The 23,923-nt window shown below is 39.1% G+C and overlaps 1 protein-coding gene across 3 annotated transcripts in view; it reads left to right on the forward strand.

The window, feature by feature from the left end:
* The window catches only part of LOC127426192 (forkhead box protein J3-like), a 167,989-nt gene extending 144,640 nt beyond the window's left edge, over nt 1–23,349 (forward strand). For 2 of the 3 annotated variants that reach the window (XM_051672834.1, XM_051672835.1), the window contains 5 exons: nt 2,541–2,954; nt 11,778–11,879; nt 14,713–14,901; nt 15,000–15,101; nt 17,952–23,349. In XM_051672834.1, coding sequence (XP_051528794.1) covers nt 2,541–2,954; nt 11,778–11,879; nt 14,713–14,901; nt 15,000–15,101; nt 17,952–18,064 — 920 coding nt within the window. In that variant the 3' untranslated portion in view covers nt 18,065–23,349. The remainder of the gene's footprint in view (nt 1–2,540; nt 2,955–11,777; nt 11,880–14,712; nt 14,902–14,999; nt 15,102–17,951) is intronic. The other variant, XM_051672836.1, reaches the window with a different exon arrangement.
* The last annotated feature ends 574 nt before the right edge of the window (nt 23,350–23,923 follow it).

Raw genomic sequence — 23,923 nt, forward strand, 5'->3', positions numbered from 1 at the left:
GCTAAGGTTAGGGGATCATTTTGCTCGGTTTGCTTAGATCATATTTAAAAGAAATGCAAAGATAATATTAGTAATCGTTTGTTTGCAAAGCTTTTTCGATATTATTACATTTTCATTAATCATGCTTAGCTGCTTTGTATTTTATGTGCATTTGTGTTATGGATTACAAAGGAAGATATAGATTGGGTGGGCTGTAAAATCTTTTTGATTGTCAAGAGTTTACCATTTCAAATGGAAACCTTTCATGATATAGGAGAACTGAGTGCTAGACTTAGTTCACTGCAAGCTTGCCTGTCTTTTAGAAGTTAATGCCTGTTGTTTGTAATCTGATTGACTGATGTACAAAAAGCGCTTGACAAGCGTTTGTCGTGTGCAACGTCAAACGAGCACCCACGTCTAACCTACTTTGCGCAAAATTAATGGCTTTTCATGTTAATGTTTCCGAAGTGAGCTTCTTTAATCTTTCATCTGTTTTATTAGTTGAAAGTTGTTACCTTTTTATGTGTGTCAAAGTAAAATCTCTTAGACAAGCTTGGGCAATTAAAATGAGCAAATAAAGCCAGCGAGAGGATTTCACACCCCACTGCTAGAGACACTGAGCTAATTCACTGGCTTTGATAATAGGTAATGAACTCGCATTATTATTCAGGGGGGCTGCTGGCTAATTGCTTTCTGTGCTCTCCCATGGTTGGACAATAGGCTTTCTCTGCTGATAAGAGATGCACCCCTGTCACCCCACTGATGAGTGTTCTCTGGCGATTGCAGCGATGCAGGGCCGTAGTTGGCTCTAAAAGCTCTCCACTGAAATAGGTTTACAGTGCCAGCGCCATGATGGACAGGGCCTCTTAAGAACACGATCTGCACACTCCGGTGATTGCTATTGAGTGTGCAGATGTTGGAGGTTCGTCGGGCCTTTTTAGACACAAGTTTAAAACAATCACAGCACAAATAAAAAGTTGTATAGGGAACTGGGATGATTTAATATGAAAAATGATGACCCTGTGCTTAGCCACTGTCTCTGCACCTCAGCCTTGTTGGTGCCTTGGTACATTTTAAAAGAGACAGAATCAGATTTCGTTATTGTGCCATTTTTGCCACTTGATTGAGAGGGACAGAGAGATGGATGGTGAGAAGAGGAAGGAACAAGATCAGGAAATGTTGTGAGCCAGATTCAAACTTTTGTCACTTGCACAAAGACTACGACTTAATTGCCGCTTTTCCACCATTCGGCCAAACGGTTCTGAGCACCGTTAGTATTTCCACTTGAGCACGGTTCGGCACGGCACGATTACAAACCTTTCTCGGCATGGTTAGCTAACAGTTCTCTACCGTGCCGGTGGAATGGCTTTGGTACGTGCCGACTCAAGACTGTCAGTTTGCCAACGCCATGGTAACTCATTTGTTTCTAGGTAGCTGGCAAAGTTTGCTATGTTGAGGTTAATAAAATGTAATAAAAAAATTGGTTGTTGGTAAAAAAAAATTAAAAAATTTTTTTTGTTTGGTGTATCTTCATGTTTTTATGATGAAGGTTTAACTAGTATAGTATAGTATATTTTTCTATAATATATAAAAATAAATTAAATATATCATTATATTATGCATATAATATTTTGTATTATATATAATTACATATTTTTCAATATATCATTATATTCCTCGTATAATATTTTGTTAATAAATGTCCTTTTTTTGTTAGTCTGGGAACTTTTTCCTTTCTGTGTTTTCATATCCGGTGGCATGCGACATGGGACGTGCTTTAGTAGAGTAAAAACTGGGGGGAAAATCAGTCCTAAAAATTTAATATGCGATCATCCTCCATAGCTCACCCCCTCCAATGTTTACCTCTCATGCCATTGTCAACTGACATATTAGTTACGTACATTCATGCACAACTGTGCAAAAGGAATCATAACCGTGCCAGCTGGCTCAGAACGGCACAGTTTCGCAACGAGAACCATTCGGCCCTATGGTGGAAAAGCGGCTAATGTGATTTAGCCAAGGGGTCAAGGTTTAGCTGGTTAGTATGGCCCAGATAGCCCTTCTAGTAGATGTCATAAATAAACCAAAAGCATTACATTGGCAGCAGTAAAAATAAGCTGTGTATTCTGATTAAATAAAATGTTTGCAAGCAGCATTAAAATTACAAATATTTCATGCTCATGATTAGATTCCGATTTAATTCGATTCAAATTAATTTGAGTACTTTTCAGTTATGATGTTCATTTTGCTTACATATGAAAGCAATTTGACGGTTCTCAATACCAATATCGATACTACAACAAAATACAGAGTTGACATTTGTTTCAGGTTCTCTCCTAATTATACCAGAGTCAGGATTAACAAAGACAAATAAGCAAATAAAACCAATAGAACAAAGATACAAATGAAGAAAACAATGCTTTAAGTTGCTACACATCTGCTCCCCCCCACCCTTTGACATGCGAGAAATTTCCTTTTGTTTTATGAGGCAATTTTTTTATTTTTATTATTATTATTACCTGCTTGTCCAGGCTGTTTAATACTATGTTTGATGTTTACAGGTCTGATGGGTATGCCGTCGGAGTCCTCCCAGCAGACCCACACCTCCTGCTCTTACCAACACTCCCCCAGCAGCACCATCAGCACACACCCTCTCAACAACCAGAACAGCATCACTAACTCTCACAACAACATCCACAACAGCGGCAGCCAGGTGCCTCTGTCCCACCCCCCTCACTCCGCCCACAACTCGCCTCACGGACAGCACCTCTCCCAGCATGGCCCTCATACCCAGCACAGCCAGCACCCGCACACAGCGCACAGCCAACACCCACAGCATACCCAGCACAGCCAGCACGGACAGCATCCCTCCCAGCATCAGGCCCACGGCCAGCACACAGCACAGCAACAACAGCAACACCAGAATCTTTCTCACCAGACCCATCCTGCCCAGCAACAGATGCAGTGCAACGCCGGTAAGAGTCTGTCTGTCTGTACGTTCGTCTGTCTGTCTGTCTTTCTGTGATGGTTCTTATCTCTACAGCTCTTTCCGAGTGCATTTAGATGCATGATCTTGCACCGATTATGCTTAATAAACTGACATCGTGTAAGGTCATATAAATGGCTTTCTTTTATCAGGGTAAGGTCATAAATGGTTAAAGCATAAACCAATCGACACGGGTACATTTTTGCCATTTTCCCAATTTCGCGTTGCATGTAAACACCTTTGCTGGCATTCTTACCATCTTATCCAATGTGTGCAAGTGTTGTGCTTGCATCTGTTAATGTTTTGACATCAAAAGCAGAAAAGCAAGATTATTTAAAACCTCATGTAAACACATTTTTCTTGCGTTGTCTAGGCCTGTCGCGATTATTAAATAATTTGGTTCAAAATCGCAATTGTTGTGCACTTCAAATTCCAATCGCATTTTACTGTCCAAATAAGGGAATTTTAAGCAAATATATAAATGCCATGAATGGCGTGTTTGTGTGTCTTATTCAATTGAACTCCAATGTCTCACAGAGTCGCACCGCGGACCACACTCAGAGCAGCTCCTGATGAGCGCATGAAGATTTACCACTTCTGAAGCACTGTGATGCATACACCATCTGTGGAGGTTCGCGCCTAAATCCCACAAAATTATACAGGAGGATTTTGAAAGTAAACGCAATACGCTCCGGTTATTTCATTTAATGTTTGTGTAATGTCAAATGATCTTGGTCAATAAGGGTTCATACACGCAGTGTTAATGACATACAGTGACAGAGGAGATGCTGTTGAGATGATAGAACGAAGAAACACTGAATCTTAAAGGTATTCCTTAATGTGAAATAAGGACTCGTGGGTTTAATCGGAGAGCCTTAAAATAACGTGTGAAAGTGAAAAATGTATGACAAATATATTTTACTATTGCATACTATAATATAATATAATATAATATAATATAATATAATATAATAGCTATTCATGTTGCCTGGTTTCTAAAAACAACAGTGTAAATCAGTGTAAAATAGTCATTCTCAATTTGTTTTTGGTCACGCCCCTCTTTGAAACGAGAAAAAGTTTATACTGGATAGATATTTTTTATTAAAAAATGTTATTGATTCCATTCACAAAATAAATAAACATAACATAAAATAAGGAATCAAATTATATACATTAAGCCCCTCCCCCCGAACATCCCCCCCCCCCAAAAAAAAGTATACTTTCATTAAACAATAAGAATGCACATATTTAAAACTACAAATCCCTCTCCACTACCCCTCCCCGATATCCCTCCAAAAAACAAAATATCTACCCCATTTCCTGTTAAACAAATCATATTTTCCCAGCCTTCTATATATTACCTCCTCAAATGCCGCCACCCCGCCCATCACTTTGCACCACTCCTGAAATGTGGGTGCTCCAGCCGAATTCCATCCCCTGAGAATTATCCATCTGCCAATCATAACTCCGGCTAGGACCCAACTTTTTGTATGTCTGTCCCCTATATTGATGACTGTCCCATCACCTAAGATACAGAGTCTGGGGCAAAATGAAAATTGAGTGTCCAATACGTCACACATAAAGCTCTGATCCCTCAACCAAAATTCTTGGATCTTAACATGCCACCAGAAAACATGAGTTGTGTCCCCATCTTCTGATTGGCATCGCCAGCAGGTGGGTGTGTCTTTAAGACCAAGCTTATACAATCTAGAGGGGGTCCAATAGAATCTATGTAAAATCTTAAATTGCATCAGGCGCACCCTTCCATCTCTAGATGTAGACTTGACGTTTTTTAGAATCGTAGCCCACGCTCCCTCCTCCAATACCAAGTTTAAATCTTTCTCCCATAATCTCTTGAGAGTTGAAGCTCCATCCCCCAGACCCTGAATTAACAGGGAGTAATACACTGATGCCTCATGACCTTTTCCAAAAGCAGTAATCACCACTCCCAGAGTATCTGCCGCTTTAGTGGGGTTGTATGCTACTCCCAAAAATTGTACAGTGCAGGTGGCGCAGCTGTAAATACCTAAAGAACTTAGATCTGGGAATCCTAAAATGTTGAACCATATTTTCAAAGGATTTCAACAGTCCACTCTCATATAGGTCACAGAGTGTATTAACCTCCCTCACAATCCACTCTGACCTGCAGAAAGGGAACTTATTAATACATAATTTTGGGTTCAGCCATATGCTCGAGGCAACATTTAAATAAATGTCTGAATTAAACACTCTGGACACTTTTGTTCATAACGAGTGCAAATGCGAGATAACGGGGTGTAACTTCTCCGGTTAGTTTAATAGAAAGGCTTTGCGGGGGCCTGAGTAGCTCAGTAAGACGCTGACTACCCCCCTGGAGTTGCGAGTTCGTATCCAGGGCGTGCTGAGTGACTCCAGCCAGGTCTCCTAAACATCCAAATTGGCCCGGTTGCTATGGAGGGTAGAGTCACATGGGGTAACCTCCTCGTGGTCACTATAATGTGGTTCTCGCTCTCGGTGGGGCGTGGATGCCACGGAGAATAGCGTGAAGCCTCCACACGCGCTATGTCTCCGCGGTAACGCGCTCAAAAAGCCACATGATAAGATGCGTGCATTGACTGTCTCAGACGTGGAGGCAACTGAGATTCGTCCTCTTCCACCCGGACTGAGGCGAGTCACTACGCCACCACGAGGACTTAGAGCGCATTGGGAATTGGGCATTCCAAATTGGGGAGAAAAGGGAGAAAATACAAATAATAGAAAGGCTCTGCAATGGCAAAATAGGGGCAAAAACTTCCTGTTCAATACAAAACCAGGGAGGGGCTCTCTCAGGTGGAAGCGACCAATGAGCCAAATGTCTGAGATCAAATGCATAATAATAAAAACATTTTTGGGTAGGCCTAGCCAACTTTGTCAATCGGCCTATGTAACTTATTAAAATGAAGTCTGGGACGTTTACCATTCCAAATGAAGGACTTCGCTATGCTATCAAATTGCTTGAAATAAGAGAGGGGGACATCTACAGGGAGAGATTGTAACAGGTAGTTGAATTTTGGAATACAATTCATTCATTATAATAACATTAACCTTCCCAATCATACATAAATGTAATGAAGCCCACGTGCCCACATCGCTTGAAAATCTTTTTATTAAGGGGTCAAAATTAACTCTAATTAAATCACACAAATTTGCTGGGAATAAAATGCCCAAATACTAAGTGCGCTGTTTGAGCCACTGGAATGCACCCAGCTGAAAAGCCATTACTGGGCAGTACACTGTCAGAGCCAAATCTTCAGATTTAGACCAATTGACTCTGTATCCTGAGAATTTAGAAAAGGAATTAATAATTCTGTGGAGGCAAGGCATAGATCTGGTGGGGTCGGAGGCGAATAATAAAATATGAAATAAATAAAGCAAAAGCTTATGCACCATACCTCCCGCCACCACCCCTGGAAAATTATCCTCCTTTCTTATCGTGACTGCTAATGATTCCAGGGCAAGATGGAACAATAATGGGGAAAGAGGGCAACCCTGCCGGGTGCCCCTATCCAGAGTAAAATAATTTGAAATTAATCCATTTGTTTGTACCGCCACTACCGGGTGTCTATAAAGTAACTTAATCCATCCAATAAAAGTATTCCTGAACCTGTATATTTCCAAAATCTTAAAAAGATAATCCCATTCTACCATATCAAACGCCTTATCGGCGTCAAGTGAGATGGCAGCGACCGGAGTCTGATCATTCGCCACTGACCGCATGATATTGATGAAACACCTAATGTTATCAGAAGAGCTGCGGCCCGAATAAACACCACCTGATCTATATGTATAAGAGATGTCAATTTTATTTAATCGGTTAGCCAAAATTGTAGACAATATTTTAACATCTAGCTGGATAAGGGAAATTGAATGGTAAAGCTTACACTCGCTTGGATCTTTGTTCTTTTTAATTATCAGACTGATCCGTGCTTGTGTCATGGTTGGCGGAAGCTTTCCATTCTTTAATGATTCCATATAAACTTCTAACAGAAATGGAGCCAGTTCTGTAGCATTAGATCTAAAAAATTCAGTGGCAAAGCCGTCTGGCCAGTAGGCAAGGCCTTAATTACCTCGCTAAGCTCCTCCAAGGTTATCTCAGAATCAATAGAATTTTTTTTGCTCAGTCGTCAGTTTAGGGAGTTCTAATGGTTCCACAAAGTTTCTAATATCTTCATCAGTAGACGAAGACGTGGAAGTATAGAGATCAAGATAGAATTCTTTAAAAGCATTATTAATATCAATGGCTGAGGTAAATATTTCACCACCAGCGGATTTCCCTGAGGGAATGGTAGAAAAAGACTCTATCTGCTTTATATATCTAGCCAAAAGCTTCCCTGCTTCATCCCCGACTCAAAGTTTGACTGTCTTGTCCTGAATAGCCAAAACTCCACCTTCCGCGACAAAATAGTATTATATCTGTATTTCAGTCGGGTAAATTCTCTGAGGCCATCAGAAGACATTCGATGCTTCAGCTTTGCCTCGGCACTTTTAGTATTCCCTTCCAACTCCATGAGTTCTCGTGCTTTGGATTTTTTGGTGAATGAGGCATACTGTATGATCCAACCCCTAAGAACTGCCTTAAGTGCCTCCCAAGCCACGCCCACAGAGGATACTGAGGACCAGTTGGTCTCCATATAAACATTGATTTCAGACTTTAACATTTGTTGGAATTCAGGATTTTGCAAAGGGATACATTAAAGCGCCAACTATATGATTTATTTTTCTCCATATGTGGTAAAACCTCTAGCTCACCAGAGAGTGATCTGAGACTAAGATGTTTCCAATTGAGCAATCAACAACAGATGAAATGAAGGACTTAATATATATATATATATATATATATATAAATGAAAATCTATTGTAGAATAAATCTTATGGACTGTTGAAAAAAAATGTATAGTCCCTACCAGATGGGTTCAAAAGTCTCCAAATATCTGTAAGACCAAGAATTTTACACATCCTGTGAAGCATCAATGTTGCTCTAGGGGGCTTGCACACTTTTGCTTCACTATGATCAAGGACTGAGTCCATCAATAGATTAAAGTCTCCTCCCAATATTATATCATGAGGAGTGCCAGTGGCTTGCAATATCCCTTCAAGATCTATTAAAAAGCCCTGATCATCAGCGTTAGGTGCATAAATATTAGCCAAAACCAACCTGCTAAAACAATAATGACTCTTCCTAATTTATCTTTAATCTGTTTGAGACAATTGAATTGTAGATGCTTACTTATCAGTGTAATGACTCCCCTGCTCTTACTTGAGCCAGCACTAAAGAAACAATGTTCACCCCATATTTTCCCAAATTTTTCAGCTTCCAGTGGTGAAAGATGCATTTCTTGAAAAAACACTATATCATATTTCTTGTGCTTAAGAGAAATAACCTTCCTTCCTTTTTATGGGGTGCCCCAACCCATTCACATTCCACGTGGTGAGAGACAATCTGCTCATATTAACATTTGACATTTTGACATATTAGAAAAAATAGATTGTGTCAAAAATAAAATTATAAAGACCACATTCCAGCATTAGTGCAACAATCAAACCCCGAACCAAACAAACAGTAAAAAGAAAAACGTGCGCATTAACCCCGCGCACGACAGCGCCAACTGGCGTTCATCCCTCTACACTCAAAAAGTCCACGTACGCCTACGAGAGCCCCCGCAACAACTTTGCCGTCGGATTGCTCAAGTCCGGTGTTTCTGTAAAAATTTTGTGAGGCAGAATTATACAACAGAAGATAATCTATAAAACAAACTCCAGCCAATAGCGAAATAAACACAAAGAACATGTAGATTCATCCACATAACTGTCCCGAAGGTGTGTTCCTCCACAACACAAACTCCAGCCGCTAGGCGGAGCCAGCACAAAAAAAAAAAAAAAAACGTTTCCTCGGACAGTCAAGTGAATGTTCAGTGAGCTGATCCACTTTGCTGCAGCGTGAGTACCACAAAATAACTTACTCAGTCCATTGACTTTATGAAGGACATCGCTTGCTGTGGGCATGTAAATGTTTTACGGCCATCCTTAGCATCTATTCTCAATTTTGCCGGGAACATAAGTGCAAAAGCGACCTTCCGCTGATGTAAGAGTTTCTTGCATTCCTTGAATCAATCGTGTTTCTCTCTTGACGAATTCGCAAAGTCTAGGAACAAGAAAATGCTGTGGTTCTTCCAAGAAAGCCTTCCTTTACTCCTCGCCTCGCGTAACGATATCTTTATCAGTTGATCTCAGAAATTTGGCCAGAATTGATCGGTGCCTGTCTCCCTCAGCGGATCGCCGAGCCGGAACCCTGTGAGCTCGCTCAGTTTCCAGCTTATGGCCTGTTATGTCGAGCAGATTGGGAAAGAGCCCTCCCAGGAATTTCACCACATCCTGACCCTCTGCTCCCTCAAGAATTCCAACAATACGGACGTTATTCCGCCGGCTACGGTTCTCCAAGTCCTCCAACTTCTCCCAGACGCACTCCAATTCCACCTTGGTCGCTAGCGGATTAGCAGATAATTCCCTCTCCGATGACTCCAGATAATAATAGTTTCTCGACATCCCCAACTCTTGTAACCACCTCAGTGAATTTCATTTCCATGGCAGTGATCGATCGACGTATTACAGCAAGATCCTCCAAGTCAGCAACGACCTTCATCAGCATTGCTGACATGTTCAACAATTCTCGCAGAATTTCCCTCACTTCTCCGGCCAAATCGGCTCCTGGGCTTGCAGCCTGCTGCTCAGAGGCATTAGCTTGAGCACGTAAGTGTCTTTTAATGTCTCCAGAGCCTGAGGATTTTGAATTCTTTGACATATTGTCTTCCTAGAACAGTTATGGAACAGGGTATATTGAATCTCACCAGTTTATGACAAAAAAAGTATTAAAACTAGCAAAGTGCGCAGAGCTTGCCGTTTACACGTCCGAACCTCGCATGGCATCATGTGACTCTCCCCTGGATAGATATTTTTAATAAAAATTAATAATTGCAAGAATTCATTCCTGTGAATGGAAATCTGCCTCAGCAGTATCTATAAAAGCATTTTAAACTCCCGTGAACTTCCAGTTATAATAAATATATAATAAATCCTGGCCAGCGCTGAGAAAAGTTACAGGTACCACTTGACAGTGCCATCTTCATTCTGTTTCGAAAGCGGACCTCAGGACAATAATTTACCCCTGATTAATGATATTGGAAAAACTCTAATAACCACTGAAATTAAAACGGACCTGAGACCAAAGCCATCAACATGATGTCCCTGGGTGTGTGCCTAAGCCCACTCCAAAAGATCCACCAACTGCCCTTCTCCACACGTTAGATGTTATTGAAGGGCTGATAGTGGTCGCGGAACACACTCTCCGCCAGACGATCGTCCCGCTCCTGCACATCTCCCCATCAGAAAATTGCTTTGCGTGCCCTCACACCCATCTCAAAAAAGTAATTCATATCACTTGTGCCTTATATTTAAATTCTTCTGAAGCCGTTCGATAGTGTTGTGTGAGGAACAGACCGAAATTTAAGTATCAATTCATCTTTTCCCCCATTTGAAACTGGTGCATGTGAGACATCTTTGTTTACATAAGTGCAGCTGTGAGCGCACCTGACACTGACTAAATGCTTTGGGCTGTGGAAAGCTGCACGCAGGAAGCGCTATGGTGCTTGGCGAAAGTTTAAACAAGGCAGGAGAAAAGGTAGAGGAGAAGAAATTGCGCACATTGGTTCTTGCGTGTATTGTCACTAATTTTGTTGAATGTATGTGAAGTGATTTGAGAACGGCCCCCACGTGGCACGCCCCACACATTGAGAACCACTGGTAAAATTGACTAAGACTAAAATTTACCAAAAAGAGAGACATATTTTAAGTATTTAGAAATATTTTAATAAATTGTGATATGTCACGTCATTAAAGCCTTAAAGGAACTCATATATCCCTATTTTATTCTATGATTCCCAGTTAAATATGAATAAATGACGTAAGGTTTATGACGGCACATATACCTTAAGTATGACATTTTGTATGACAGTTACTCATAAAAGCCCTAAAACAGACAATTAATCATCATTATCGCGAAAGCCCTAAAACAGACAATAAATCTTAATTGTCAGCCAAATTTCATAATCGTTACAGCGCTAGCATTGTTGGAATTATTGAATAAGCAAATTTTTGAATGATATTAGTGTATCAATGTGCTTGAAAATGCACTCCCCCCCCCCCCCCCCACACACACACACACACACACAATTTCAAAGTGCTTTACTGGCATGATTATTTTGTATACAGTGTTGCCGAAGCATCAATACACACAAAAAAGTGACAAAACCGGAAAGTATTTAAAATGTATATATATTAAAAATAATAGGTGACAGTGGTGTTAATAATAAATATTGAAATACAGTCAAATATAATTAAATAAGGTAGACATTCAGCAAGATATTAGACATTAAGAAAACTCTGTTGTGAAGACAATGCCGTCTCATTATCATTTCTCTCCTTCTGTACTTTTCTCTGCATACTTCCCTCAACACTGGAATGGCCCTGACAGGCTGATTTATTCAGGCCTCTTCTAACAGTCATTTATTTTAGATTAAAAAATGTATGGCAACTTTGGAGCAGTCAGCAGTAAATCACAGGTTGATTTATACTGCTCTCTCTAATGAGAACAAAGCAAATGCAGCACACCTCATAGAGCAGCTGAATAGGCCTGTAGCAGAGGGGCATGGCTCCCCCTGCTGGCTCAAGCAGGAAGTGTATAGTAGCTTCCACACTCTGCTGTAGCCTTTACTGCCTTGTTATTTTGTGTGTGGTGCAGGTCTTCCCAGTGACTGGTATCCCAACCTGGATGCACTAAAAGAAAGCTGCCGTATTGCCAGCAGCTACAACTGGGCTGATGTGGATCTGTCACCTTTCCAAGGTATAGTCCACAACTCCTTACTTGTATAGACATCACATTGTGTTTTTCCAAGAGACAAAACATTAATGGAAAACGTAATGCTTATTGTTTGGCATTTTAAACTGTTGATTCGATACTGGCTCCACTTCATCACGTGTTGTGTATAATATAATGATCAGTGTTAGGTGTATTCGGATTACAAAGTAATTAGTAACTGTAATTGAATTATATTTTTAATGCAAAAAAAGTAGTGTAAAGAAGTACAATATAAATTCTTGTAATCAGATTACAGTTACTGACTTTCAATTAAGTGGATTATTTAATTAATTTTTTTTATTAAAAGTCCCTTTAAAAACCCAGTGAAATCAAAATTAAAGTTGTGCTGCTTTTAATCCATATCTATTAGATTTAAGGTAATCTATATGTTAGTGTACTTCTTAATTTTGACAAAATTAGTTTTCAGAAGATATAAGCATTTAAAACCTACAGTCTCTCTTCCGGCTAAACGGACCCAGAAAAATGTATGACACAACTGACTGCATTAATTTTGTCCAATCAAATGCTTCCTAGAACGAGAACGCACCCTCCCCCTACATCTGTTCAGCACACATGACTGTTCTCTCACATGCACTGATGATACCTTCGCAGGGCTTTTTGAAGGGAGCACAATCCATGCTGTAGGGTCATTCCAAACAGAATTTCCAATAAGAATCGCTTAAAAAGTGAGTTGTGACTCTCACAGTGGATGGTAATTTTCTTTGAATGCTTTCTAAACATGCCTTACAATGTCACTCTTCATGCCAGACCACTTAAGAATATTATCTATTTCATTTATGAGAATATTCTGCCAAAAACTGCTCGGTTGATGGCACTCTCCCATTCATTCCTATGTGGAGTTCTGCAGAGCTTGTCAGAGCGAGTGACTGTAACCGGGGGGCGGAGCTTAGTGAAGGGTAAATTAATCACATCCCCGGATGGTAATAAGGAATATTCCTACCAACGGAGCAATTCACACTTGAAGTACCACCTGTTTTCTTCAGGCAGCAGTATGTGAAAATTTAAACTGTATAGGCAATGCACAGCTTATACAGAGAACAAACCACACTCACCAACAGCAGACAGCACAAGATAAGAACGCGTTCTTGCATTCAAACACAGCTTGATGGAGCACAAATCCAAATGCAGGGATCTCAAGGCGTGTTTTTCTAAGTTTAGGTATGTTTATGGCATGAGGCAACCAAAGTGAGACACTCTAAAAGCATCTGTCTGACGCAGGTGTACATTGACGCGTCCTTCCTTTTTAGAATACATTTAAAACATGAATTGTGTTCATATGTACATCTGTTTGTGTAACTGTGACAGCTGAAGGGACAACAACAATGAACAAGGAGGAAATGTACAGTGTATTCAGAAAGTATTCAGACCCCTTCATTTTTTCACATTTATGTTGCAGACTTATGCTAAAATGCTTTCAATTATTATTATTATTATTTTTTTCATATCAATCTACACTCCATACCCCATAATGACAAAGCAAAAACCAGATTTTTGAAAAACTGAAATATCATATTGGCATAAGTATTCAAACCATTTGCTATTACACTTGAAATTTAGCTCAGGTGCATCCCATTTCTCTGGATCATCTTTGAGATGTTTCTACACTTTGATTGGAGACCACCTGTGGCAAATTCAATTGATTGCACATGATTTGGAAAGGCATGCACCTGTCTATATAAGGTCTCACAGCTGAAAATGCATATCAGAGCAAAAACCAAGCCATGAGGTCAAAGGAACTGCCTGCAGAGCTCAGAGACAGGATTGTGTCGAGGCACAGATCTGTGGAAGGCTACAATTTTTTTTTTTTTGGCTGCATTGAAGGTTCCCAAAAGCACAGTGGCCTCCATAATTCTTAAATGGAAGAAGTTTGGAGTTGAATTTGCCACAGATGGACTCCAGTCAAAGTGTAGAAACATCTCAAAGATTATCAAGAGAAATGGGATGCACCTGAGCTAAATTTCAAGTGTCATAGCAAAGGATCTAAATACTTATGTCAATGTGATATTTCAGTTTATCCTTAGTTATTAAAAATCTGGTTTTTGCTTTGTCATTATGGGGTATGGAGAGTATATTGATGTGGGAAAAAAATAAATAAAGCATTTTAGCATGGAAAAAAAATTAAGGGATCTGAATACTTTCTGAATGCACTGTATATAAATACATTTATTTTGCATTCATTCAGAGGAAAGACAAAAACCTTTCTGTGGAAAGTGTTTTAGAAAGTAACTTAAAAGTAAAGTAATTAGAAATGTGAAAAAACGAAAAACTTTGTCCAAGAAGTGATCATAAAAGTAATCTGATTGTAATTTTAGTGAAGTAATTTGTAGCGGATTACTATTTTTCAAAAACTTACCCAGCACTGAAAATGATGCATAGATGACTGTATTTGATAATGGTATAATGAAAAACCAGTATTTAAATACACTTCTTGTATTGTAAATGTGTGTGTTATGCTGAAGGTTGATCGAAGAATAGTTCATTTAAAAAAAAAAAAAAACTAGCTTCTCAAATATTTAAGTTTAATTGCTTTTTTTATGCTGAGTCGCAGCTAAATCTACTATGTTATGCTACATATGACATATGATGTTTTTACTCAATATCACAGGAAAATATTGATTATGAAATTGAGTTACAAAGGACCTGTTAAGCCATCTCTTTGCTGTATTCTGTTTTTTGAATATGATTTAATTAGGCACTTTGGTGTATTTCATTTAAAATGTTAGCCACAGCTGTGCAATGTTGCAAGGATTTTTGTTTCAGTTTTGTGAAATAGACATTGGTCATCTTTTTCCTGAAGGTTTAAAAGAGAGCATGAGGCAGGCGGAGCTGAATAACTGGTCTCTGGAGCCCACTCAGATGGCAGACTTATGCTCCTCCATTAATCAGTTCTTTGCTCGCACTGGAATCCAGCCACAGGGGGCAGTGCAGCCTCCAGTGTGCCACGGCTCTATGCATCCAAACAAGCCCAGCTCACACATTAATACAGGTGATTTTTTTCAGACATCCCTAAAAAACAAATATTTAACACCGTATCACAGTGGTATAATTTTAGCATCACAATTGTAACTTCAGTTTGTTTTCCAGGAAACATGTACATGGACACGAGACAGAGCTTGAGTTCTATGATGGGTCCTCCAGGATACCCCCATATGCCCCCCATGAGCAGTGCTGGCCCCACTATGACAGGTCATTGCTTTTTTCAGCTCGTATCATGCTATTCACACCACCCTACAAGATTATGTCCTTAATTTTTTGCACATATCTTGCCTACCACATAGCAAAGAGTTGTGAAGTTTTTTGTCTTTACCAAACAGTCGAACAGGTTAATTAATACAACACAGCCATATTGTTAGTGGTGCTTGCAAAGGGGCTTTTTGAACACACACCTAACCCTAAGAATTAAACTTTGGTGCATAGTAGGGCTGCACAATTAATTGAATCATGTTAACATTTTTCAGTAAGCAATTATTAATTGCGTTTGTGTATCATTCAGTTGAACTCCAAGTGTCACTGAGCCGCACCGTGAATGTCAACCAGAGCAGCTCCTGTCTGGAAGAGTGCATGAATCGCTTCCCAAATGCTCTGATGCATGCACTGTCAGCAGATGCTCGCGCCAAACTCCCGCAAAAATATAAACTAACAAATGTAAACTTTGATAGTGAACGCAAAGCGCTCCGGCTTCACTTTAAATGATCGTGTAGTGAAAAATATTCCTGGTCATAACAGGTTCATATACACAGTGTTAATAACACGCAGTGACAAAGAGGAGACACACGCTTGCACTTACAGTATTTCTGTGGCGTGATAAAATGATGAAACAAAATTTCAAAGGTTTTGCTTCATGGGAAATAAGGGCTCGTGGGTTTAATCTAAGAGCATTAAAATAACATGTGAAAATGAAAAAATTAGGACATAAATATTTTACAATTGCTTAATTTTATATAATATAAATATAATACATATATATTAAAAAATATTTTATTTTGTTATATAAAAAACAAACAATATAAAATATATCAGTTCCAAAAGCTACAGTGTAAATGTAAAATTGACCAAAACTAAAGTTGACCGAAAAGAGACATATTTTAAGTATTTAGAAATATTTTGATATTTAAAACATTATTTTTCATGTCATAAGTTTTTAAAGTCTTAAAAGGAAATCATATATCCCTATTTTATTATTTGCTTTATATATTTAAAGTTAAATATGTACAAATGACTTAAGATGTATGAAGCACACATGCACCTTAAGAAATATAACAATTTATATGACAATTAATCGTGAAAGCCCTAAAAGAGACAATTAATCGTCATACCTCTAAAACAGACTACTAATCTTCATAATCACAATTTTTTGTTTGACAATTAATCGTCAGCCAAATAATCGTGGCAGCCCAAACTGAAAGTAATCGAGATTACATTTATGGCTGCCGTGATTGATTAAGCCTCAAAATTGATGATTACAGTGTTCCGTTTAAGTCTACTACTGTAGCGTCAAAGGTTTCTATTTACAACTTGTTCTTGCAGCGGTTTATTATTCTAACCAATCCCATACATGTCTGTTGAGAAATGAAATGGCAGTGGTGAATCAGAGATGCTTAAATTAGTCAACAGTCCTATTAGTATTGACAACCGATCCTAATGCACAAGTTTTAAACCGTCTGCAGATTTTGTTTGTGGTGGCACAGGAAAGTGAGTGTTGAAAAAACATCACCTGGCACTCGAAAAGAAGCTTTAGAATAAAAGCAAAAAACATAATTTGGATTAAAGGTGCTTTAAGCGATTTTTGCCGTTTTGACAATTTCCACAAGCTGAGCCGTTGGATTACCACGCCCCCCTCTTTCCAAAGTCCCGCCCTCCAAAGATAACAAATTAGCTTAATTGAGACCGACATCGTGCAGAAACGGTTGTCAAAAACAACAGCAGCAAAATAGCGCCCTCAGCTGACAACTGTTATGAATAACATGGCATAAAAATGGCATTAAGCCTCAGTAATTCGCTGCAACTACAACACTATGAGGATGCGCAAAATGATTGACAGGCAGAAAGCGTCAGAGACCGCAGCCCGCAGACACATTGTTGTTTTCTGTATACTAAGTCTAGAGATGTCACAGAGACCGGTGAGATATCTCACAATACTTATTTCATGAATATATTTCAGGGAGTAGGATAAAATTTTGCATACCTTGCCATAAAAAAAAAATTGTTTACAGCACCTTTAGATCTGGTTTCTTTAATACTGTGCTGCATTTTGTCATTGTCACTGAGCATCTTGTATCTTTGCATATATACTCACTGAGCACTTTATTAGGAACACTATGGTCCTAATAAAATGCCGACTTGGTCTTCTACTGTTGTAGCCCATCCGCCTCAAGGTTCGACTTGTGCATTCTGAGATGCTATTCTTCTCACTACAATTGTACAGAGTGGTTATCTGAGTTACCGTAGCCTTTCTGTCAGCTCAAACTAGTCTGGCCATTCTCCGTTGACCACTCATTAACAAGGCTTTTTTTCAGCAGAACTGCCGCTCACTGGATTTTTGTTTTTTGTTTTGTTTTTGTCACCATTCTGAATAAACACTAGAGACTGTTAAGTGTGAAAATCCCAGGAGATCAGCAATTACAGAAATACTCAAAACAGCCCGTCTAGCACCAACGATCAAAAGTCAACAGTCAAAGTCACTGAGATCACATTCTTCATTCTGATGGTTGATGTGAACATTTACTGATGCTCCTGACCCGTATCTGCATGATTTTATGCATTGCACTGCTGCCACACGATTAGCTAATTAGATAATCACATGAATAAGTAGGTGTACAGGTGTTCCTAATAAAGTGCTTAGTGAGTGTATTACTCACTGATATCAAATTTGTTTAACACCTGGTCAAAACAAGGGGAATCTGATTGACTCATTAGCCATTTGTAACAAATGCACAGGGTGCAATTTGCAGAATATGAGTTAAGAATATGCTTTTCTTGACATGCACATTTAAGCATTTGTATGTAGTAATCGGCTCTCCTCTGCTCTGCCCTCAGGCCATCACACTCAGATGAACCAGCAGCATATGATGCCTACTGGAAACTTCCAGATGCGCCGTATGCCCGCCGACGACATCCAGGATGACTTCGACTGGGACTCCATTGTCTAACCCAGTCCCTGTGCGCAAGGAGTGGTGCAGACAAACGAGAGAAGAGCGTATGGAGGCAGAGTGTTTGTGTTACAGAACAAGAGGGCTGGACCTGTGGTGTCTGCATGCCCGTGACAGAAGGCAGATTGTAACGGGACACTTAAAAATAGTGCAAGTGTTGTTCATTGTGACCTGAAAGAGACTCCTGTGTTCCTGGTGTTTTTAAGAAACAAAACAAACAAAAAAATATTACTTTGAAGACAATCACATTTACTAGGACATGTTTAAGTGATCGCTTTTATACTTGCCCAAGGTGCAAGTGGTTCGTGTTTATGTCAAAATGTCTCCCGACCCACAGCCTCACTGCAAGCCCGCTCAATTGCCAAGCTCTTCCCTGCTCTTCAACTGATGTTCTGTGATTTTTGAGTGATCTGTCTGGCTTGTTCTCCCATGTCATGGTGACTAACTCAGGCCTTGACTGCCTATCAGACGAGATTGTCTCTCATTTGTGTCTTGAAACTTCCTCTGAGATGCAAAGCACTTTTCTGAAGAATAAGGCGACTGTGCAGGTGACATAGTTTGACACTCAAAGCACCTGATGTTGCGTTTCAGGTGGTCGTTCAGGTGGACCGTTCAGGCACAAGTAGCCATCGAGAGGGAATTTTGCTCCTTTGACCCTACACTGTAATATGTAGAAAAGTTGCCATGCATCTGAATCAGATTCTAGCAGAATATCATTGCTCATAACAAGGCGTGTAAACCACATTACCTGCAGTATTTGTACTTGTGTATCTTTGCTGTCTGAAGTGTAACATGTTTTTGTCACTAATAGTTTTAGGAACGTTTGAACGCGTGTGTCAGGAAGTGACATTGATCCAAACCTCACTATTTTAGGTTTCTCTTTGATCATCACTATACGTTTGCATGTACAATCCTCATTCTTTGTCCTGTAGTCTCCCGGTTGGACTGCACTACTTAGTTTAGGTTCATTTAATGCCCTCAGGACGTGCCACTTAAAATTAAATGCATTGTTTAGGAGCGATAGCTTTTCTGATTGGAGGTTTGTGGGATACTGGAGCGCCCTGTTCATGTTGCAAAACCAAACTGCTGTGTGCATCTTTAGAGCAGTATTGAGGAGGAGATAAATTTCATGTCAAGGCGCATTTGCTTAATGGTCCGCAATAAAACAGCACTCTTTATTTTAACCCCAGGACCAACCAACATGAAATTGCTTGCTCTTTGCTGCACTGACAAGGACTTCTGCAGAGAGAATACCTTCACTTTAGCAATTACTTTTTGGAAAGTAAATGGTGGATGGAGTGAAATGTTGAGAAAAAGGAAATGACTAAAATGGTAAGATTCACTAATAGTCATGTACTCATTGCTACTAGTGACTGCTCTATCAATTCAAGTGTGTAGTACTCTTAAGCAAGACACGTATCTGTAACTAGCATACTACCATCATCTATCCATCCATCTTCTAAAGCCGCTTGTCCTATGTAGGGTCGTGGGTAGTGCTGGAACCTATCCCAGCTGTCCCGGGCCAAAGGCAGGGAAACACCCTGGAGAGGTGGCCAATCCATCATAGGGCATACTACCATCAAAAGTTTTAAAACTTTGGTTGCTCAATGACAACAAACTTGACTAACCATACCATGATCTTTTTATGATATCAGCTGATTAGAAAGGATAAGGGCTGTCAGTGATCACAATCATCTCTTTTAAAGAGCACAAAAACTAATGCACAAGAGTGTAAGATCTAGATCTAGAATATAGGATCCCAGATTAGACACAGATAAAGGTGTTTAACTTCTTCAGGGTATTTATCAGTGAGAAGAAGCACTTTGATTAGGCCAAATGTTAGTGTGCTGGGAAATATTGGAGAGGTTTCAGAAAAGTCAGCATAAAATGTGCAGTGAAGATGAAAAGGGAAGGAGTGCACCTGTTTTTTCATAGCTTGACAGTTTACGCTTCCAGTTTACTGTGTTTTATACATTACTTTCCTCCAACCCTGTGCTGGGTCATCTTTTCTTTCATTACTTTTAATTTTTATGCTTTGTGTTTAGTTATTGATGAAATTGTAAGTAAAACAATCTAATAACAATAATTATTATTTATTTTATTTTTTTTTTCAGTATTATAAAAAGTGTTTTAGTCATTACTATGTATTGGCATATGATCCCTAACCTTAATGGTTTATATCATATATGTCCTTATAGTACGAAATGGTTGAATCTCAAGAAAACGTGTCCAGGTCACATCACCCCAAAAGAAAAAAATTTATAACTTATATTCTGCAAAAAGAAAAATGAAGCCAAATTTTAGGACCAATAAGATTTCCATTTTCCTTTGTGATTTTCTTGACAATTAAGCAAACTTTCTTCCCAAATTCTCATTGCCTTCTTTACTCTTAAGATTATTGTCATTCCCATTATTATCAGTGATTTGTTATTTAGATTCATTATACAAATGATTAGATTTGCTTTACTTCTAATACAGTACTTTTTTACAGTATTACAGTAAACAATACTGTAATTTCTTATGACTGTATACATTTAAAGTCAGTACAAATGTACAAGTACATAAAATGTAAATAAAATATCATTATTCATGATGGTGCAAAACATCTTAGGCTATGTCCATATTAATCCGGATACATCAAAATGATCTCCATCCACACTGCTGTTTTCAAGTTTTGTCCCAAAAGTTTCTCGTCCACATTGAAAAATATAAAAACTTTTAAATCACCTTACAGTGCATGCAAAAAATCTCAGTTTCATGTACGGTCTGAAATGCAGTTGTCCTTGTGTTCCGTCACTGGACAGCAATTCCGAGTAAACTTCCCGTCGCCTTCAACAACAACGGTGCTACAACATAGGCTGCCATCTTGCTTGTTTTGGGTTGAATGAATCACATGACTGCGTCACATGACAACAAATACTTAATCGTTTTCCTGTCCACATTTATCAACTTGGGAAAGCGTTTTCAAAAAGCTCAGTTTTCGCTGGACAAAAACTCTGTCTCAGTGTGAATGGAAGGCCAAAATGTATAGAAAAAGATGCGTTTTCAAACGAAAACATATTAGTGTGGGTGTGACCTTAAACTAGGCTCCACATTCTTTAAGCTAAATATAACTTTTCTTTTGATTTTGGGGTGTAATGTGCAACAGGGCCACACGGGAAATTAGCATGTTGCTTCCAAATGTTTCAGTACCCTGACATCAGCCATTTTGGCATAAGTTCAAGTTTGTAAATCATCTGAGGTGCAACCATTGGTGCATTGCGTCAGCAACGTGGGAGACCTGGGTTCTCGTCCTGCATTGAAACCAGGAAATTATCACATTTGCATAATCGGTGGAGTTTCGATTTTCCCTCTAAGAATACATTTTTACTCCACTGATGTTTAGGTTTAGGGCCGGGGTTTGGTTTTGGTGGGTAGAGTTAATACAATATGCATTCCTCTTCACTGTATAACATCATTTACAACTCTCTTTACAACTCACTTTTGGCGCCCCTCTGTGGGCATTTCACATTTCTTTACGTTTAAAAACACTTCCCGCTTCGGGCAGTGCTTCAAATTTTGGTAAGCACAGACCATGTTTAGCTCAAAAAATGTCACTGTTAGATCAGTCTGAAATGTGACCTAGACAGGTTGTGTGTGATTCAACCAAAATAAGATTTTGATGGTTAGGGAACCCAGTCAAGCCCTTTTTATGTTCATGACATTTCTGCCTGATTCTTCACTGAATCCTTTCCACTTTTCAGCTGTTCATAACCATTCAACATCGTACTGAAGCTGAACATCACCCGGAAACCAAACTTTGCTGCAAATGTAATAAACAATGATGCTGAATTTTTGTGACCATTCAAATTGCCTGGTCCTACAAAAGAAAAAGGTCACACAACTGTTATCTGCTTTACCCCCAACCGATTGTTCAATGTCTATTCTCAAGCCTGCTTTGGCTCTCTACATCCTTTTTGTCCCTTTCCTCCATTTTTTATGTCTAGTGTTTTGTTTTGGATACTGTTAAAGTGTTCGCAAGCATTGTGAAACTAGCCTCAGTGTTTTTGTCATACAAGGAGCTTTCAGACTGCAAACTGGTCATTTGTGCACTTTGAGAAGAATTAAGCACAAGCGCTCATGTTGTTCATTAACTAATGGATCTCGGCACGTTCACTCTCTGTTGAGTGAAAGTTTAGCATTGATCCACCCTCGTTGTGAACTTTGATACCATACTGTGGTGTACACATTCTGTCATAGTTTGTCACGATATTGACCTCAGAAGGACTGTCCGTTTTTAGTTGGAAATATTTAGTATTGCCAATCTATTTGTGGTAGTGATGTGTTTGGATCTCATGTTTGCCAAAGAGAGTACATTTAATTTTAAATATTTAAGGTAGCAGGTAATTGGCGTCCTTCCCTGGTGAAGGGAAACGTAAGTCTCAAGAGAAAGCTTATGGGAGTGCAAGAGAATATGAGCTGGAGAGATGACAGTTCTCTCTTTTCCTTTTTCTCAAAAAAGAAAAATGAAACATTTGCTCCTTAGATTTTGTGTTCGTGTTGTGTGAAAGTTATAAATGTTTAAAGACAGCTCAGTTTTCGTAAAACAAAATAAAATGAAAAAAGAAAGAAAAACAAGTGAAGATGCATCTGCCAGAGAGATTACAGTAATAGAGGAAGATTCGAGAAGCCTTGTTACATTTACGGGAGAAAACTGCCAACAAGTTCTGGTATTCGGAGCCTATTTTATTCATTGTTGGTGTGTTGTGCTTATTGTAAATATATGTCTTTTTCAATCGTCCTTTTTTCCTCTGGGGTGGTGAGGGATCAAGGCGAGGGCTCGGGGTTCACCTGCAAAAGAAAAGAGGGAGATGAATACAGAGTATTTTGTTATTGTCCAATCCAAGGGTGACTCAGTATGTATATATCTATATTGTATATATGTGTTGAAAATGCATTGGCTTTTTGTGTGACACTACCTTTTACCTGTACTATGGTTCAACATTCAGTGTTTCAATGTTTATATTCTATTTTAATCTTTGTTTTCTGTTTGATTTTGTCCTGGTCATTACTTGTATTTGTTGTTTCCTTTATTTTCCCCTTTTTGTCCTTTTTTTTGTTATTGCACGGTTCATTACTTTTGCTGTCCAGTAAGATGACACGGCTTCTCTTTGTATTGGTTTTAGTGCTGTAAAATAACTGAAGTGTCATTAAGATTGTCAGTACCACCCCAAGATTGTCAATACCACCCCTTCCCCCGATATGCATGAATGGCACTTAAAGAAATAAAATATGTTAACTTCACTGTGGAATTTTTTGTGGTTTGTGAAATTATTTATACTCCCCACACACACACACACACACACACACACACACACACACACACACACACACAGTGATCTACATGAATATAATGGAAGTAGAAAAAGAGCTGTCATTCAGAACTCAAAATCAAAATTTGTACGCTAATCTGTCACAGCGTTATAACAATATAAGCTTGTTAGCTAGTACCATTTTTCTGTGCACATCTAGGTTAGCTGTATTTTTTTGTTATGTTCTTTGAATTGTGAACCTTTTGCGAGACTCTCCAGATGCTGTAGTGTTTGAAGGCCCCTACAAGTTTGCAATTTCTTATGCTTATGTATTTGGCGCCCACCACCATGCTGCTTTAAAATTGCTCAAGTCTTTGTAATCCTACTCCCCTCCTGAAGCACGCACACAGTCCCTTGGTACCTTGCCGAACTTTTTCGTATTTCACAATCTGGTGCTGTCACTGACTTGGTCTATTTCTAGTATCTGAACTTCGGTTACATTCAAAGCATCTTAAAATACTTTTAATAAAACACACCAAAACAGTCTTCCTATTGAGTACTGTTTTAT

The sequence above is a fragment of the Myxocyprinus asiaticus genome, chromosome 35, assembly GCF_019703515.2.
Source record: "Myxocyprinus asiaticus isolate MX2 ecotype Aquarium Trade chromosome 35, UBuf_Myxa_2, whole genome shotgun sequence".
Lineage (NCBI taxonomy): Eukaryota > Metazoa > Chordata > Actinopteri > Cypriniformes > Catostomidae > Myxocyprinus > Myxocyprinus asiaticus.